This window comes from Pristiophorus japonicus, chromosome 1 (assembly GCF_044704955.1).
Source record: "Pristiophorus japonicus isolate sPriJap1 chromosome 1, sPriJap1.hap1, whole genome shotgun sequence".
NCBI classification, from domain to species: Eukaryota; Metazoa; Chordata; class Chondrichthyes; family Pristiophoridae; genus Pristiophorus; species Pristiophorus japonicus.
Genome location: NC_091977.1, coordinates 447,698,597 through 447,718,628, shown reverse-complemented (window position 1 = coordinate 447,718,628; position 20,032 = coordinate 447,698,597). Strand labels below are relative to the sequence as shown.

Genomic DNA, 20,032 nt, shown 5'->3' with positions numbered 1-20,032 from the left:
TGGATAGAAATAAGAATCGGGTGTCTGCAAGTTTTTAATTTTGAATACTATCATTTTTTGATGTGTTTTGGGGTCCAGAAAGTAGAAACTGTGTTTTCAAGAATTCAATCACATTTCTTATTTTTACATTTTTAACCCAAAAAGGTATCATGGGAAATTATATTACTGATTAGTTATTTCACTTTATAATTTTTAGGGCTTTCTCAAGACTTCTCCTGATAATAACTACAGTTATTAAATGACTTGGGAAACGTCTCAACCACAATAATGAAAGGGTTATCGACCAGCCGAGGCCATCATCATGCAACCAACTGTGACCCTTCATATGATACATTGTCACACCAACAGGAAAGGAAGCCATACATACTCAACCCAGTTGACTCCCACCCTGGAGATCATTCTTATTATACCCAGCGAAACTCCTTTCACTCAGAATGCATGGTTCCATTCAACGACCAAATGTCCAGTAGCACTTTTCCCAGAAGACATTATAGTTCACAACATGATCTCAAGGATGAATGTGCCCTGGTGCCTGCACCCTCATCCAATAAACCCAACCGCATCCCTGCCAACCTCCTGGACCAGTTTGAGAGGCAACTCCCAATCCGTCGTGATGGTTTCCACACTTTGCAGTATAAACGGACAGCCCTGGAACACCGAAGTGAAAGTCCAGGAAGGATCCGCCACCTTGTCCATTCAGTGCAAAAGCTGTTTACTAAATCACATTCTCTGGAAGGTCCTTCCAAAGGAAATATAAATGGTAATAAAGCAAGTCTTGATGAGGTACATGCTATGAAACGTGGCAAGCGCAGCAAGAGCAAAGATAGGAAGTCAGAACTGAAGAACAAATCAAATATTTCAGGGTGGTGGAGCTCAGATGATAACTTGGACGGTGATGTATGCATTTATCATGGGCCAACAAACGTGATGACCATGGGTCGATGTCCTGACCGTTCAACATCCCAGTACTTCATGGAAGCTTATAACACTATCAGTGAGCAGACCTTAAAAACTTCCAGGAGCAATAATGACATGAAGTACACAACTTGTGTAAATATCCCACTGAATATTGACACACAAATCATGAAGAAGAGCTCGTGGTCTTCAACGTTAACTGTGAGCCGAGCCCATGAAGTTTATCAGAAATCCTCGGTGAATCTTGATAATAAAACTGTCATGAAATCGGAAGCATGCCAGCAAGAACGTTCGTGCCAGTATCTCCAGGTATGCATCCAACACGTAGAAATGTCAGAGCATATTACTGCTGCAAAAATTGCTTATACATTTAAAAGGTTTTTAATACAACAAATGCAGTGGCATGTGTTGTGGGCTGTGCTAGAAACACCACAACACTATTAGTGCACCAAAACTGGAAAGATTCTGGAAGTTTCTTAAAGGGGCACAGGTTTTACAAAAAGTATTTGGCAAATTACATGTTATTTGTTTACTAACACACAACACAGTGACATAAATGATATGAAAATGCATCTTGGCACCTTTGCATGCCTACATGAAATCCAATACTGTGGGACTTAGTGATCACTACTAGACGAGCCTCAATTAACCCTTTTTCCAGCTTCACCTTATGTAACAATACATACTTGATGTATCGTTATTCCATGGCCTTACATTTTGTAATATTAAATATTTTTTAGTTTTTATTTGCTCAGTTGTTTAGCAGCTGTAAATTTCTTTAAAGTCCCTGTCCTTAAATCTCTATTCCTGGGATATTGTATTTTCTAACACAACCTTTTGTCATCCATAATCTTAGATATTCTACTTACAATAGAAATTCCGGGAAAGTTTTGAGACAACTACGATGTAAAAGTGGAGTTGCGGCAATTTTTTTCCAGGAAATTCGCATGTAACTGATTTAGTCCACTTTTACACTAAAACATCGCTACGTGAAAATGTTCTTGATCATTTGCACTGTCCGTGAGTCACATCTTCCAAAACCTCACTAAGCTCATTAACATAGTTTCGCCCCCATGCAAAATACTAAAAAACACGAGTTTCCTGCATTTACGCCAGTTTTGAATTTACTCACAAAAGTTTAGGCATAGCTGGACCAGAAGTCACAATTTCTGGTGTTTTATACTGATTTATTTTATTTCTCCTTACTGAAATGTACTATATTTTCTATATCTTCGAATGTTTTTTATGACATCAGAATCCGATACGTTGGCCCGGATTTTCCATGGCCTATGACCACGTATGTGCTGCATACGCGGCAGTAAGCGCCTCGCAAGTTTTGGGTTTACGCATCGGTTGCGCATCTGCAAAAATCTGGAACTTGCGACCTGTCAAGAATCTTCTTGATAGATCCTCTCCATGTGCAGGAAATGGACACTTGCTGGTGGAGAGTTGGGCTATTTGCCCAACTACTACTCAGCAAATGCCCATGAAACTTGTTAGATCTCTTAATTTCCAATGAAATACGAACTCCGATTTGTAGTTTTAATGTCACTTTATATTGGCAGCAGTAACAAGCTCTTGGCATTAAGCCAGGTCTTTGTCCTTCTGATATCACATGGCCAAAATGGCTGTATTTATACCGGGTTCAATTTACAGAAAAGAACTCGCCTTCTTTGACCTTATTGGCTCAATTAATAGTCTTTTAACCTTTTAATTGGCTCGCTACCCAAGGTCCTAAAATGTCAAGTTGATTGATGATTTAATGCAACATGCTCCCACTCACGTAGCATCTCTGACTTGGTGTCTGTGAATTTTCACAGCCTGTCTAAATGCAGCCTGTTTGAATTCTCTATCAAAACTCTTACACCTGTTAAAAGCAGGCATATTGCCTTCTTTTCCAGAGTGATGGTGAAAATAATTAAAATAAAAAATGTTAAATCATTTTAACATTCAAAAACCTGTAAATAAGTTTGTGTGGAAGCCTCCGAACACAAATTCAGGCCGATTAAAAAGAATAAAACTGCCATTATTGCATTTTTTAAACATGCTGTGCTTAATGTGCATAAATGATGGTTTGATGGCTTCAAACTTTAATTTCATAACATCAATAAGATAAAGATGGACTTAAAGAAGACTGCTTTCCTAAGGCTCCACTTGTTTTACACTTTTTTTTCTGTTCAGGCGTTTGCTGATGAGATTATCAGGAAATTTCAACGTAAATTGCTGTTGGCAAGATCAGCATAGAAATTTCAGTGTAAATCAGATCAAGGAAATTGCAGCCAAGTATCTTTATTGACATCATTAGAAATAACATGCCCAGGAAGAGTCCAGTACAGGGGAGGGAGAGAACTAATGCTGGTCATTGTCACCCAATTATGGATATTACCATTAACTACTGTTTAACTTTCATTTAGCCAATTAGTTATGCCTAACACTGATATCCTCAAAGAACTAGAATAAATTTGTTAAGACTTTCACAAAGCCATGTGGCTCACATAAGAGAGCATTGAACAATTACTGACAGAAACTTCAGTCCTCCCACAGACACTCTACTTTATTTTAAAAAAATCTACCCACACTATTTAATTTCGGGGGGAAATTCTACCTGACCCACAAGGTAAATTAAGCAAATCTCTATCTCACCTTACATCCCCATTGTAAATCCCTAGTGCTTTAACTTTTACTAAAAGTCTTTGAATTGTTGCCTTTATACTAGATTCTACTGTTTTTTGCTGCCAGAAATGTCAGACTAGCAAGTCTGTGGTTCACAGGATCATGCTTCTGATATTTTCAAAAGACTACAGTGATGTTGTACCCTCGTTGTTCCCCAAGAATCTAGCAACATTTCCAAAATGGACTCCTTACTTCTATCCCCATTTCTTGGGCGAATACTTTATGAAAATTCTGGTGCTAATGATCATTTCATAATGACTCACAATCTCCAATGGATCTTTCACTGCTTTATTTAGTTGCTTAGAAACACTATCAACATTATTAGTGAAGATTATTGTGAAAAAAAATTTTTTAATCTGAAATATGTTTTATCCTTCTCCACCATCTTACCTCTTTCATTCTCCACAAGGTCCATTTGTTCTTTTACACTTTTCATCCTATGATGTACCTTAACAACTTCACATTGATGCAAACCATCAGTGACTGAACAATAATTACAGCCAAAATCTTTTCCTTTGCCACTTTTGCTAATTCAGTGTGGCACTAGAGTTGGACTTCGTGCATTCCCAAGATACTCCAGCCTATCGAGAAATTGTGTACTTCATTAGCTGTTCTTACCTTTATCTACATTAATACCTATCTTCCATTTCTGAGCCCATCTGCTTAATTGGTCTAAATCTCTCTATGATTTCGCATGTCTCCTTAATATTTGTGACTCACCAAATATGTTATCTCATCATCGCAGGGGCAGCATGTGTGCGCACTAGGTCCGTGCAGCAGAGCTGGTCTCCAGTTGTCCTGGTTAATCTTTGCCACTGGACCAAGACCTAGCTCTGTCAAGCCCGTGTGATGGCTGGTGTGCAACGGTCACCACACGTTAAGAAAATCCACGCACAGGCATCTTCCACCCTTTCAACTGGAGTTTAGGAGTGGGACATCGGGTTCTTCATTGAAACATCTGTGAACTCAAGTGAAAGCAAGTAATCCTCGTTTGAGGAACCGCCTATGATGATGATATATCATCAACAGATTTTGCAATATTACAAGCACTCTTCCCTAATTAAGTTATGAATAGCATGAACAGCAAGGGATTTACAACTAAAACAGTGTTCTGCTGTGCTTGACTAGCCACTGCCTATAGACAACCTTTTCTTCCCATTTATCATCACCTTCTGCTTCCAATTTTCAAACCAATTCTCAAACCAGCTAGTAATTTCCATTAATTTCATTAACCTTGTTTCAAAGTCTCTGACAATGTATTAAATCCCGTCTGAAAATTCAATTAAATTATATTCACTGGATTTCCCTCATTATCAACCAAAAGGTCTAAAAAAATGTCACTTTTACCCCATAGCTTAACGTCAATGATCTTAACAACACGCAAATGGCACATCAGTACTTTAGACAAATAACCTCCACAAGTCAAAATGGACCTCACTCTTTTCATCCTGCAAAAGATTTGCTTCACCCACATAATGGCTTTCTTCTTTGGTTTAAAAGTGAAAATATTTTTAAAAACTAAACATTCAACACCAGGCTAAAAAGAAAGATTTACATTTATATAGCGCCTTTCACGACCACCAGAAGTCCCAAAGCACTTTACAGGCAATGAAGTACTTTTGAAGTGTCGTCACTGTTGTACTGTAGGAAACGCGGCAGCCAATTTCCGCACAACAAGCTCCAACAGACAGCAATATGACGATGACCAGATAATCTGTTTCAGTGATGTTGATGTTGAAAGCCAACAAATCCTCTGATGATCTACATCCTAGGCTTTGAAAAGTGGTGGGTGCAGAGATAGTGGATGTATTGGTTTCTAGAATTCCCTAGATTCTAGAACAGTCCCAGACTGGAACATAGCAAATGTAATCCCGCTATTAAAAAAGGGGAGGGAGGAAACAGGGAACTATAGACCAGTTAGCCAGACATCAGTAGTAGGGTAAATGCTAGAATCTATTATTAGGGACATGGTAACAGGGCACTTAGAAAATCATAATATAATTGGGCGGAGTCAACACTGATTTTTAAAAATTCGTTCCTGGGATGTGACGCGCTGGTAAGTTCAGCTTTTATTGCCCATCAGTAAAGCTCCTTGAGGCGGTTGTGGTGAGCCGCCTTCTTGAACTGCTGTAGTCCATGTAGTGAAGGTACTCCCAAACTGCTATTACAGAGGGAGTTCTAGAATTTTGACCCAGCGACGACGAAGGAATGGTGATATACTTCTGAGTCAGGGTGATGTGTAACTTGGAGGGAAACTTGCAGGTGATGGTATTCCCATGCACCTGCTGCCCTTGTCCTTCTAGGTGGTAGAGGTCACAGGTTTGGGAAGTGCTGCCAAAGAAGCGAGTTGCTGCAGTGCATCTTGTAGAGGTACACACTGCAGCCATGGTGTCGTGGTGGTGGAGGGAGTGAATGTTTAAGGTGGTGGATTGAGTGCCAATCAAGCAGGCTGCTTTGTCCTGGATGATGTCAAGCTTATGAAAGGGAAATCATGTTTGACAAATCTGTTAAGAGTTTTATGAGGTTGTAACTAGCAGGGTAGATAAAGGGAAACCAATGGATGTAGTGCATTTGAATTATCATAAAACATTTGATAAGGTGCCACACAAGAGGTTATTACACAAAATTAGGGCTCATAGGATTGAGGGTAATATATTAGCATGGATTGAGGATTAGTTAACGGACAGAAAATAGAGAGTAGGAATAAACAGGTCATTTTTGGAGTGGCAAGCTGTAACGAGTGGGGTGCTGCAAGGATCAGTGCTTGGGCCTCAGCTATTCACAATCTACATCAATGACTTCGATGAGGGGACCAAGTGTAATGTATCCAAGTTTGCAGACGATACAAAGCTAGGTGGGAAAGTTATGAGGCATTTGAAAAGAGGTTGTAAAGAAATATAGAACAGGTTAAGTGAATGGGCAAGAATATGGCAGATTAAAAATAATGTGAGGAAATATTAAGTTATGCACTTTTGTAGGAAAAATAGAAAAGTAGAATTTTTTTAATTGGTGAGCGATTGGGAAATGTTGGTATTCAGCGCGTGGTGTCTATTTGTATTGCCCTTTTCCTGTCCTTCTGCACCTGCGTCCTCTCGACTACGCCCCTGATGCCTCCCACCTGACCACCCGAAACCAGAACCGGAAGTGGGGCCCCTAACGGGGAATGGGGCCCCGCAATGGACAGACCATGTTGTTCCTCAAAGCTTGCGAGCGGCAGGGAGTGGGCCTGCAAGCGGCAGGGTGAGAGACAGGAGGGAAGGGGAGAGAAAAGAGAGGGACACAGGGTGGGGGGAGGGGATGGGGAGAGAGAGACACAGGGGAGGTGAGAGACATGAGGGGTGAGAGAAAGGGACACGGGGGGATGGGGAGAGGGACACGGGGGTGGGGGGATAAGAGAGGGATGGGGGGGAAGAGAGAGACATGGGGGGTGGGGGAGAGAGGGGGGGAAGAGAGGGACGGGGGGAGAGAGAGTGTGGTGGGTGGGGAAGAGAGAGATACGGGAGGAAGAGAGAGAGACACGGTGGGGGGTGGAGAGAGAGAGGGATATTGGGGGGAGGGAGAGAGACATGGGGGAGGGGGGAGAGAGAGGGACACGGAGAAGGGGAAGGAGAGAGAGGGAGGGAGAGAGACACAGAGGGGGGGAGAGAGCGGGACATGGGAGGGTGAGAGAAAGGGACACGGGGGTATGGGGAGAGGGACGGGGGGGGGGGGAAGAGAGAGAGACACGGGGGGGAAGAGAGAGGGACACGGGGCGGTGGGAGGAGAGAGAGGGGAAGTGGGAGGGGAGAGAGGGAACTCAGGGAAGGTGGATCACGTTCTTCCAACCCCCTTTACACCCACACCCAATTTCTCGGAAAGCTCGGTGCATGTGTTACAAGGGACATCATTGGAGTGGATGAAATCCAGAAGTCACGACACTGTCACTATTCACTTCGTACCCAATAAGCCTGTTAACAATCCACACACAATGCCCCATCTATGTGTGGTGGGGGGGGGGCAAGGCCTTGCACTTGGGTAAGGGGCTTCGGCTGGGGGAGGCAGCACTTGCGCTGGAGTAAGGGACTTCAGCTGGAGGAGGGATGCACTTGCGCTGGAGTAATGGGCTTCGGCTGGAACTTGGTAGTTTTTGGGGAGATCTATCCTCTGTGGCTTCTGAAGTCAAAATGGATCGAATTACAATTTGTAGAACTTTGGGCTGGCGGTCCAGTTGTACATTCCAGATAAACTTTAGGGTGTGGCTTATCCTGCAAGGGGACCAATCAACAATCAAGGTCATGTGATAATGGAGAGCCAATCAGAGACAATGTTTTGGCAGTACAAATAAACACATCCTATTCAGAGGAACTTGGGTGTCTTTGTAGACGAATCACTGAAAGTTAGCATGCAGGTACAGCAAGCAAATAGGAAAGCCAATGGTATGTTAGCCTTTATTACAAAAGGATTGGAGCAAAAGAGCAAAGAAGTCTTACTGTAATTATATAGGGCCTTGGTGAGACCACACCTGGAGTACTGTGTACATTTTTTTGTCTCCTTGCCCAAGGTAGGATATACTTGCCTGAGAGGGAGTGCAACAAAGGTTCACCAGACTGATTCCTGGGAGAAATTAAGGAGACCAGGCCTATATTCCCTAGAATTTGGAAGAATGAGAGGTAGTCTCATTGAAACATAAAATGATGATAGGGCTTGACAGGGCAGATGCTGGGAGGATGTTTCCCCTGGCTGGGGAGTCTACAACTAGGGATCACATCCCCAAATAAGGGGTTCAACCATTTAGGACTGAGATGAGGAGAAAATTCTTCACTCAAAGGGTTGTGAACCTTTGAAATTCTCTACCCCAGAGGGCTGTGGATGCTCAGTTGTTGAGCATATTCATGACAGATATCACTAGATTTTTGGATACTAAAGGAATTAAGGGATATGGAGATAATGCAGGAAAGTGGAGTTGAGGTAGAAGATCCTCCATGATCTTCTTGAATGACGGAGCAGGCTCGAAGGGCCGAATGATTGACTCCTGCTCCTATTTCTTATGTTCTTATGGGAACTTGTCAAGCTATTCGCACAATTGGGAGAAAGTTTAAACTGTAACACAGAACAAACTATAGAAAATCTTGATCAACCCTATGTAACCACAATCCAATGAATCAAACAGTAAACTGCAGTCAAAGACATGAGAACAGAACCAACGAGGATAATTTTAACCACAAAAAATGGATGGAATGTTCAAATTTAATAATCTCAAACCCGACCACTTCTGGTTTTAACGGAGGTAGGACAGGCAACCAAACCGCTCCCAGCCTAGAATATAAATTAAACAAGTATCTTAACCAGTGCAATGCCCTCATTCAGTAAATGGAGCATTGCATTGTAGAAGCTGCAACAAATTAACCTCTGCAGTGGGAAGCTCTGATTCATTTTTCAACAAAATATCTCAACACATTTCCACATGAAAAAGGTGTAAAGCAGATAAGTGACAGGCTCGGTGGATTACTGGAAAATAGAACCCTTGCGAATCAGATCTCATAATTCAGTTTGTTTATGTATAGAAGGAAAAATAAATACAAGCAGAGCCACAGGAAGTAATAAAACTAGTCTTTGTGATTTTTCATGGAAGAGTGATGTTCCTAATAGGATTGTTATACCCATGATTTCTCTTTAATGCTAGTGTTCATGAGTTTTGTGTTGTGATATCTCTTGGTCTATTTTTAAGTGATGCACTGAGTCCTATGATGATTTCCTTTTGTATTTTTCTCCACTGATTGCATACTTGAGTTTCAGACACAATTCCACGCACTTTGCATGATGCCTCTGTTTAAGTAGCAGTGAATGTATTAATGGCATCCTACTCAACATCTTTAATGTATGTATGTAACACAATTTATATCACACCAATAAATAGTGTACACTTATGCTGAAACTAACAGCATATGCATAAAACTAACTGTATTAGTGCTGGAGTTTAAAAAAAACAATAATTCCCTTGGTTTACTTCTGCTCTTGTCAAAAATGATGTCACTTATATGTACGTGGTAGATGGCAACACAACGACTCCACAATGATGAAAGGTTTTGGCCCACGGAAATTTCTCCTTGAGTTTTCAAATGATTTGGCTAGAAATAGCCAGTTTGTTTATTCAATTTAAAAAACACAAAGTCGAAGACAGCCTCAATTTCAATTTAAGAACGTTATAGATTTACATAGGATATACAGCACAGAAACAGATCATTCAGCCCAACCATTCCATGCCGGCATTTATGCTCCACTCGAGCCTCCTCCCATCTTTCCTCATCTAACTCTATCTGCATAATCCTCTATTCCCTTCTCCCTCATATGCTTATCTAGCCTTCCCTTAAATGCACTGACATGCAACCAAGAATGTTGCTTTTCTTTGTGGATAAATTAAACTAAAGGTTGTCAGACATGCTTGACCCACAGGTGTGAAGGATGAGAGCAGAGCTTACTGTCACAAAACTAAAGCACTGCTTTGAAGTCTACTCTCTAAAACTGATCCATTTAAAAATATAAATTGCATACTTATTTCACAAAAAAAGTTGCTCACTATAGCGTTCATATTTTCTCTACATTCCAATGTGAAAGAGAAAATAGGTGTAATCTTTCCAAGAATATCACTTCCATGTAAAACCCCAAAGGTTGGTTTATTGTTACCTCTGGTTGCATTTACATGTCCCTACTGTACCCAAACAACCAAAAATAAATTGAAATACCACAGAATGCTTACATGAGCTTTTGATGAAAAGAGGCATTTCGTGAAACTGATTTACACTATGTGAAAATTTCCAGGTATGAAATATGAACTGGAAGTTATTGACCTGGAATAAGCAACTGGTCTCTGAAATTACTTCTGTGATGTGAAGCCCAAGATTAGGTTCTCTTGGTTTTTTTAAGTTTCAATTGTCTCCCCTCTTCCTGGTCTCTGTGGCAGAGACCCGTGCATTAACCATTAAACCACTTGACAAGCTCAAGTGAAGAAACCATGGTTATCTTGTCTGTTCATACCTGAATGGAGGAAAGACATCTGTATATGTACTGATACAAAGAGAGGGCTTTGCTCTGTGGCATCTGACTGCAGATGGAATTTTCAATAAGTAATAATGAGTTGTTTGCAGCCACTGGGAATGAAAAGAACAGTGCTGCATCTAACCTGCAGGATTTTTTATAAATGTTAAAAGTTAACAACCCTGCTGTCATATCATCATTGGCAGTCCCTTTAATTGAGGATGACTTGCTTCCACATCAAAAAGCTCACAGGTGTTTCAATGAAGGACCTAAAATTCCAGGTCCCGAACTAAATTTTAAAGCTTGGAAGATGCCAGTGGGTGGATTTTTTTAACGTGTGGTGGCCGTTGCACACCAGCCACCACACGGGCTTGATAGAGCTAGGTCTTGGTCCAGTGACAAGGATTAACCAAGACGACTGGAGACCAGCTCTGCTGCACGGACCTAGTGTGCAAACATATTGCAGTGTGGGCTGACCCGTGCTGCCCCTGGGCCCTCGCCTCTTCTGAGCCCCGAACTCCCGCCTCTCCTGGGCCCCGATCACATCCCTCTACAATCTCTCGCCACTCCTTCACCCCAACCTCGCCGCTCCTGTTGTACCTGCCCACGCTCCAATCACCGACCTGGACCTTGGTGACGTCCCTCTTCACTGCCGTTGCTCTCCTGCTCCAGCATGTGCTGCTCCCTGGAGTGATATGCTACCATGCAGCTCCTTCCGCTCTCCGGTCTGCTCCGATGGTGCTCGCAGGCCTGCTGTACACTGATTACAATTACAACTATTACATGGGAATACATCTGCTAAGCAGAGTTAGTGCCCTAATGGATTTATACTGTACTTCAGCTCTTGTATTCGAATGCTGACAAAAACTGTTCCGCTCCAACACAAGGGGTGGGATTTTCTGCTCCAGTGCTCCAAACACTCCTCTCCCTCCTGTTCGTCAGCCCGCTCCAGGACATACCTGATGGCCACGACCAGAAACTCAGTGGCACATAATCCCATTCCAATTCACCAGCAGACTGTATGAGGACCCCAGCTGGCGTCCACAGCTCGCCGGTCTCATTTAAATGAGGCCAAAGGTCCAATATCGAGTGTGGCCCAGGTCCACCGTTTTGGCACAGGGATTGTTCCCTGCGCCCAGCTCAGGCCAGCTGTCTCCTGTTGTACCCAAAATAACTTGCAAGCTGCTGTAAAAGTACAATGTAGATTTTTAAAGTCTGCTCTCCAAACTAATCTATTTTATCTTCTCTGATGTGCACTGTTGGTAGCTCCCATGCTTTTTGACAGTATGATAGATCACATCCAGTAATGAAAACAGCACAAAACAAAGCTGGTGTTGCAGGAGGATATTTTATAAGTTTAATTTCGCAGGCTAAAACCAGAATACCAAGCACTTCGCTATCAGTAAAAAAAGATATATTTCCCAGGACATGCAGACTCTTGCATCAGTGTTTGAGTTTTATATTCCTCAGAACACACTGACTCTTTAAATATTGTTCAAATAATGATTTGTTGCAGAAAATATATTTAAATCTAATTAAGAACCTGATGTATTGATTTCAGTTCATTTTGCAGCTCAAGTCAGGGGTCAGCCTTGGCTCAATGGTAGCACTCTCACTTCTGTGTCAGAAGGTTGTGAGTTCTCACCCCACTCCAGAGACTTGAATGCGTAATGTAAGCTGACACTTCAGTGCAGTGCTGAGGGAGTGCTGCACTGTTAGCAATGCCGTCATTCAGATGTGATGGTAAACTGTTTGCCCTCTCAGGTGGATGTAAACGATGCCATAGTACTATTCAAAGAAGACCAGGGAAGTTCTCCTGATGTCCCGACTAGCATTTATCCTTCAACTAGCACCACTTAAACAAAACGGATTATCTGCTTTATTATCTGGTCATTATTTCATTGCTGTTTGTGGGGCCTTGCTGTATGCAAATTGGCCGCTGTGTTTCCCGGCACCATAACAGTGACTACACTTCAAAAAGTACTTCATTGGTTGAAAAGTGCTTTTGGATGTCTTAAAGTTGTGAAAGGTGGTAGAGAAATGCAAGTTCTTTCTTTGAGTGAAGTTGACATAGCCTTCTTGGTTTTTAAAAAACTTAGTATTACAGATCCAACTGCAACGTTAAAATATGTAGTATAGTACAATTTGCAGATTGAATGGTACAGTAGGTAGGCACACTTGTTGGGTTTGGGGTTGAACCCAGCCCAGTCAAATGGGTTGTGAACACCCTTTCAGTTTTAAGTGTGCTGAATGAAGTGGGTTTGTACAGTGTCAATCCAGTTCTCCATGGGTATGGGCCAACAGCTGAAACATGCCCATAGATTAGCACGAATTGTGGGTTTCCTTTGCAAGTGTCATGTTTCAGAGTAGTTAGATTTAGAGCCCATAATTACCTTCAACCTTCTGGCACTGTGCCGACGTAACTTTGTAAATACGGCTTCCGCCGCACTTCCAACAAAGTTACAGTGATGCAGTGGCAGAACGTCTGAGGAAGCCATGATATTTAAATGAGCCAGATTGTGATGCAATCAGTATACAACACTGATTTGATGCACGACTTGCCATTTTGGAAGTCGCCACTCCTTTTACCGTCCTCTGTCCAGCTGAGCATGTGTTCAGAAGCAGGAAGGACCCCCCACCAGTGCTATTTAAAGGGATCATCAACGACTTGCAGCTGACTTGCTTTTTCATTCTTACTGGCTCTGTGTAAGTTTGTGCAATTGTTTGAAGCTTTCTAGAGTTGTTTAAATTTGCTGAGGTGACAAGCAGTGTTGCTGCAAGTGGAGAACATCTTGCTCCCAATCTTGGGAGCTCTACTTGCAGTCCCCCCTTGCAGTGGAGGCAGCCAAAAAGAGGAAAAGAATCCCACAGAGGGAAGAGGATGAAGGGGAGGAGGGCTCTCAGCAGGAGGTCTTACCCACCAAGGGTCTTCCGAGAGCACTTCTACTTTATTTGGAGGCTCTACTTCACCAAGGAGGTGGTCACAGATCTCTACCACCTCCTGCAACTAGACTTGCAACCTCAGAGTAGGGTGACCACGGCTCTCCCAGTGACCCTCAAGGTGACCGTGGCCCACAATTTTTTCACCACCGGATCCTTCCAGCCTGGAGCTGTGGACATAGCTAAAATCTTCCAATTCGTCATCCATCGCTGCTTCTGGGAGGTCACAGAAGCTCTGTACTCCATGAGATGGGATTTCATTTTCTTCTCTCTGATAAGAGAGAAGCAGGAGGAGCGTGTATGTGGCTTTGCCAGGATATCAGGCTTCCCCATGATGCAGGGCGCCATCGACTGCACACACATGGCTCTGCGGGTGCCACATACCAATCCTGTGATGTTCCATAACTGTAAAGGCTACCACTCACTTATTGTGCAGTTGGTGTGCGACCATGCCCAGCACATCACGATGGTGAATGCCCGGTATCCTGCCAGCAGTCATGATGCCTTCATCCTGTGTCTGTGTCAGCAATCTTCCAGCTGCCACGTCAAACCCGAGTGTGGCTGCTTGGAGACAAGGGCTATCTGCTCTGCACCTGGCTGATGATTCCCCTCTGCAACCCCACCACTCGTGGCCAGCACTTATATAATGAAAGCCATATTTCCACCATGAAGGTCATGGAGCAGACCATTGGGATGCTCCATGCAATGTTTCCACTGCCTTGACCACTCGGGAGATGCCCTCCAGTACACACTGGAGCAGTGTCCCATTTCATGGTAGTCTGTTGCATGCTCCACAACTTGGCCATCATGAGGGCGCAGCCCTCGCCACCACTGGTGGGACCACCACAGGAGGATGAGGAGAAAAGGAGGAGGAGGCTGAAGGGAGGAGGCAAGCAGCAGATCCCTGTTCCAGACGGGTTATCCATGAACGTCTCATCAGACTCTGGTTCCAATGAATAAAACCCCAGATCCCCATTGCTCAACACCTCCCCATCTTACCATTCCTTTGTCATGGAACATCACAGCATCCTCCTGGGCACAAAGCTGAAATGAGAGCCACCACAAAACAAATATTGCAAAGATAATTTATCAATTTATCAAATCCAGATCAAAACAACAACATCAACTAATCACCCTTGTACATTCTTTAAGTGTCTGTCTTTCATGTTCCTTTTCTTACTCGAGTGCTCCTATGCAGTGCTACCCCAGTGGTTGCAGCACAGCTGGTGGAAGGCTGCTGACCTTCAATGGGGGATACCGCAGATGGCCTTGCAGGACAACCTCGAGCAGCTCCGGACCTAGAAGGCCCAGCTGTAGACTGCAGCACCTCGGCATTGGTGGCAGCGGTCTGAGTTGGCTGGTTGACAGGCAGCAGCAAGGCTACTGGCGGAGTGGTAGTGGTGGGAGTAGGAATGCTGTCATCCTGAGTGAGGACAGCAGGTTCCTGCTCCACAGAGCCAATGTGACTCCCCTGAAGCGGCGCCTCAGCATTCCTAGCCATCTATTGGAGACCCTGCAAGACCCTTTCCACACTTGTAAACCCACAATGGCAGCAGTCTGAGATTCGACTGCAGCACCGAGACATTGGGTTGCTTTCATCTGTGCTGCAATGGAAGCTGTGACATCACCCATCACACCCAACATCATGGTTGGGTCCATAAGGTCTCTCTTGCAGTTATCCATCATTTATATCCTGGAAATCATGGGTTCCAAGCTCTGCACAAAGCACTGTGCAATGTTAGAGTTGGATTCCTCCATGTTCCTTAACTCTGACAAGAGGCTCTCTGAGAGGCTTGCCATTACACCAGGCATTTCCATGTGCATGCCCATCACCCTTCTTCTGAAGGCCGCCCCATTGAGGTCATCATCTGAGTCCTGTGCAACAGAACTCGTGCACAAACCATACCATCCCAGGAGCTGGAACCCGAGCTACCCTTTCACCCTGGCCTGGCTGCAGCCCACTCATGACCGGTGAATCATCACATGCAGATCACGCTTCTATACTACCCTCTAAGACATTTTCTGAGCTAGTGCCTGAGTTTGTCAAATGTAGTAATGTTGCCTCTTCTTCACTCTCCTCCTCCATGATGTTGGGATTGGCTGTGCTGGTGGGATGTCTCGGGTATCTGAAAGGAGAAAGGCACAAGGATCGGGTTGTGGTGACGGGAGTGGGGGAAAGCAAGATATCCATCCATACACCATCAGCAGCTTGTAAGTGAGAAAAGATTGTGGGATAAGGGGGAAGTGGAATGTAAGAAGAAGGATTAGATATGAGCATACCGTCATCATCAGCAATGCTTTCAACTTTGCCGTTCGCCACGGCCTCAGTGACAGCTCCTCCAATGATCTCCAGCTCTGTGAGGTTTGGGCTTCCCACACCTGCATGCTACTGTTCCAGTGGTTATGGGCCACCTTTGCCTGCAAGAGAAAGGGAAGTTTGTCAGTGAGTGTGGTGCAATGTGTTTGGGTGATGTGCCTGTCACGGTTCAATAACTGTCAGTGTGTGCAAGGTGTGAGATGTGGGTGTGAGTCTTGCAGCAGTGGAAAGTGTGTGAGGGCGAAGTGAAGCTATGATTGTGAGGTATAAGTCATGATTGCTAGAGATTGTTGGTAGGTGAGTGATGGGGTTGTGGTGCATTTAGCAGTTTATGAGGCAAGTTGTGCAGATAGGGGATATGGAATTTGACGATGCATTCACTCACCTTGACCGCTCGTATGAGGTCATTAAACTTCTTGCGGTGCTGGCTCCAGGTCTTGAGAAACATAGAAACATAGAAAATAGGTGCAGGAGTAGGCCATTCGGCTCTTCGAGCCTGCACCATCATTCAATAAGATCATGGCTGATCATTCCTTCAGTACCCCTTTCCTGCTTTCTCTCCATACCCCTTGATCCCCTTAACCGTAAGGGCCATATCTAACTCTCTCTTGAATATATCCAATGAACTGGCATCAACAACTCTCTGCGGCAGGGAATTTCACAGGTTAACAATTCTCTGAGGGAAGAAGTTTCTCCTCATCTCAGTCCTAAATGGCCTACCCCTTATCCTTAGACTATGTCGCCTGGTCTGGACTTCCCCAACCTCGGAAACATTCTTCCCGCATCTAACCTGTCCAGTCCCGTCAGAATCTTATACGTTTCTATGAGATCCCCTCTCATCTTTCTAAACTCCAATGAATATAGGCCCAGTTGATCCAGTCTCTCCTCATATGACAGCCCAGCCATCCCTGAAATCAGTCTGGTGAACTTTCGCTGCACTCCCTCAATAGCAAGAACGTCCTTCCTCAGACTAGGAGACCAAAACTGAACACAATATTCCAGTTGAGGCCTCACCAAGGCCCTGTACAGCTGCATTAAGACCACCCTGCTTCTATATTCAAATCCCCTAGCTATGAAGGCCAACATACCATTTGCCTTCTGAGGACAACAGTTGTCACACTAATGGCTTCAGCTATCTCCTCGCACATCCTTTTGCTATTCTGCCTTGAAGGCCTCCTGCCTCCCTGAGGGTAGAGGACCTGACAGCGTCTTTGAGCCCTCAGGACTAAGGCCTCCAGTGCTGCATGGGAAAACCACCAAGCCCTCACTCTTGGCTGTTGAGCCATAGCTGTTCTGCAACAATACACCTCACCTTGAAGTAGTGCAGAGCTGAGGCCAAATTTCATTGACCAATAGACTGGCACCCTGTTCAGCATGTTTAGTGCTGAGATCAGTGCTACAATCATGAAATTTGTGTGCTGCCAGCACTACTTTGAACGGTCACTGGCATATCGTGCTTTGCAGACCTTTTCCAATTTCTAGGCCAACAATGTAAATATTGCTGAATTGCTTCTACAAAAGCAAAATACTGTGGATGCTGGAAATCTGAAATAAAAACAGAGAATGCTGGAAATACTCAACAGCTCCCCCGTACCATGACCAAACTACAGTACATCAAGCTATTATTTCCAAGACTGTCACAGACCTCATCTCCTCTGGAGATCTTCCCTCCACAGCTGCCAACCTCATAATCCCCCAATCCCGCACAGCCCGCTGCTACCTCCTTCCAAAGATCCACAAACAGGACTGTCTGGTAGACCCAAATTTGGCTGCTTAGCGCCTCCCATTAGCACCTGGAGGGCGGGTGCTAAGGGGTTAGTGACCGGGCGGGGCAAATCCACTGACACCCAGTAACTTCAGTGCCAGTTTAGGGCTGGTGCTAACTCTTACTGCCTGGGGCTCTAGCACCTCGCAGATCGTGACGTCATAAAGTGAGCAGTGCCCCGTTACCGCCCTGAATGTGAAATTGCCTCCTGTCCCCTGCTGTATTGCCGGATGTGAACAACGGCAGGAAGAGGAGGCATTGTCATTTCTGTTCGCCACTTCGGGAGCGTTAATTAAAGGGAATGTTTTTTTTAGGTCGGCCAACCTTTATTATTTGCACCAATCTTGTACCTGCTGAAAGTTTTTGATGTTTCATGCCTGCAAGACGTCCAAGCCCTCCACTTTGTGTGAGTGCTTGGGGCTCTAGTGGCAGTCGTGCAGGTCGCCTTGCAATGCAGAACTGCTGACAAGTGGGTTGTGCACCATCATTGGCCCTTCCCTTTAAGCAAGGGAATCCGCCTCTGATGCCGTTCACAATGCGCTCCACATTGTTCAGCACTCTGCCGCTACAGCCCCACTCTTGGACTTTAGGATCCTAAGAGAAGTGGTGAGCGCTTGATTTAGCACTCTACTTCCTTCTGGGAGCCCTATTTCTCAGCAGGAGAGAATCATTCAGGCCTGCTGCTACTTTTTGTATTTTTCAAAAGTTAATGATTGGACCGCTAAGGAATTTCTAGCCATGGTTTCTGTCCTTGCCCCATGGAACTGACTTCTTCCTTATCTCGACTATTTTTTCTTCCCTTGTCCAGTCTCGCCCCACCTACATCCTCTTCCGACACCATCCGACACTTTAACAGTTTCCAGTTTCCTGGTCCCAACCATCCCCTTTTCACCATTAACGTCCAATCCCTCTACACCTCCATACTGCACCAGGACGGCCTGAGGGCTCTCCCTTCTTCCTTGAATAGAGGCTCAACCAGTCCCCATCCACCACCACCTTTCTCCGCCTGGTCACTTGCTCTCACGTTAAACAACTTCTCCTTTGACTATGGGAACCCACATTGGCCTGCTTTTTCGTGGGAAATGTGAAACATTCTTTATTCCAGTCCGACTCAGATCCCCTCCCTCACCGCTTTTTCAGGTACATCGATGACTATATCGGTGCCGGTTACTGCTCTCACCCTGAACTGGAAAATGTCATTCATTTTGCTTCCAATTTCCACCCTTCCCTCAGCTTCATATGGTCCATCTCCCACTCTCCCCTTCGCTTCCTCAACTGCTCTTTCTCTATTTCTGGGGATAGGCTATCAACCAGCATCCACTATAAGCCTACTGACTCCCACAGCTACCTTGAATAAACTTCCTCCCTCCCCGCTTCCTGTAAGTATTGTGTTCCTAACACAGATGAGACTGCACACAGGGAGGTTAAAGTAACAGTGACCTCAGTCTTTATTAAGACACTCCAGAGTGAGGAACAGGTCTTAGGGACTGGCTTATATACAGTGCTCCCAAGGGATGCTGGGATCCCTGGTGGCGGAACATGGGAGTGCATGCTTTACAGATATACAACATCACTCCCCCCCCAAAGTCAAACTGAAAACTATTTACAAGGTGAGGCGGTCGGGAGCCTTTCTTTCCCTGGTGGATCGCCTCAGTATAAATGTCTGTTCTGGTGTGTTGGCTGTGTCCTCGCTGGCCTGGCTTGTTGTTGGCCCTGTAGGGCTGCTGGGTGAGCCTGGCCTTGCTGGGCTGTTGGGCGTGATGGGTTCGATTTCCTGGTCCGGGGTGGTGTTGTTGATCCTTTGGGTGTGTATTGTGGGCTCGAAAAAGGTGGTGTCTGCTGTGGGTTGTTCCGGGCAGTCTGTGAACCGCAGCCTCGTTTGGTCCAGGTGCTTTCAGCAAATTTGTCCATTGTCTAGTTTGACTACAAACACCCGACTCCCTTCTTTAGCTATCACCGTGCCCGCGATCCACTTGGGACCATGTCCATAGTTTAACACATATACATGGTCATTCAGATCAATTTTCCGTGACACCGTGGCGCGACCATCATTTACATTTTGTTGCTGCCGCCTGCTCTCTACCTGATCTTGCAGGTTGGGGTGAACCAACGAGAGTCTGGTTTTAAGTGTCCTTTTCATGAGTAGCTCAGCTGGGGGCACTCCTGTGAGCGAGTGGGGTCTCATGTGGTAGCTGAGCAGTACTCGGAACAGGTGGGTTTGGAGTGAGCCTTCTGTGACTCGTTTAGGCTCTGTTTGATGGTTTGTACTGCCCGCTCTGCCTGCCCATTGGAGGCTGGTTTAAACAGGACCGAGATGACATGTTTGATCCCATTGCAGGTCATGAATTCTTAAATTCGGCACTGGTGAAACATGGCCCGTTGTCACTGACCAGTATGTTAGGTAGGAC

At 44.7% G+C, this 20,032-nt stretch overlaps 1 protein-coding gene across 2 annotated transcripts in view; it reads left to right on the top strand.

The window, feature by feature from the left end:
- The first annotated feature begins 267 nt into the window (after positions 1 to 267).
- dlgap1a (discs, large (Drosophila) homolog-associated protein 1a) overlaps positions 268 to 20,032 on the top strand; it is a 358,889-nt gene continuing 339,124 nt past the window's right edge. For both annotated transcript variants that reach the window (XM_070893128.1, XM_070893125.1), the window contains exon 1: positions 268 to 1,224. In XM_070893128.1, the coding sequence (XP_070749229.1) occupies positions 268 to 1,224 (957 nt within the window). The remainder of the gene's footprint in view (positions 1,225 to 20,032) is intronic.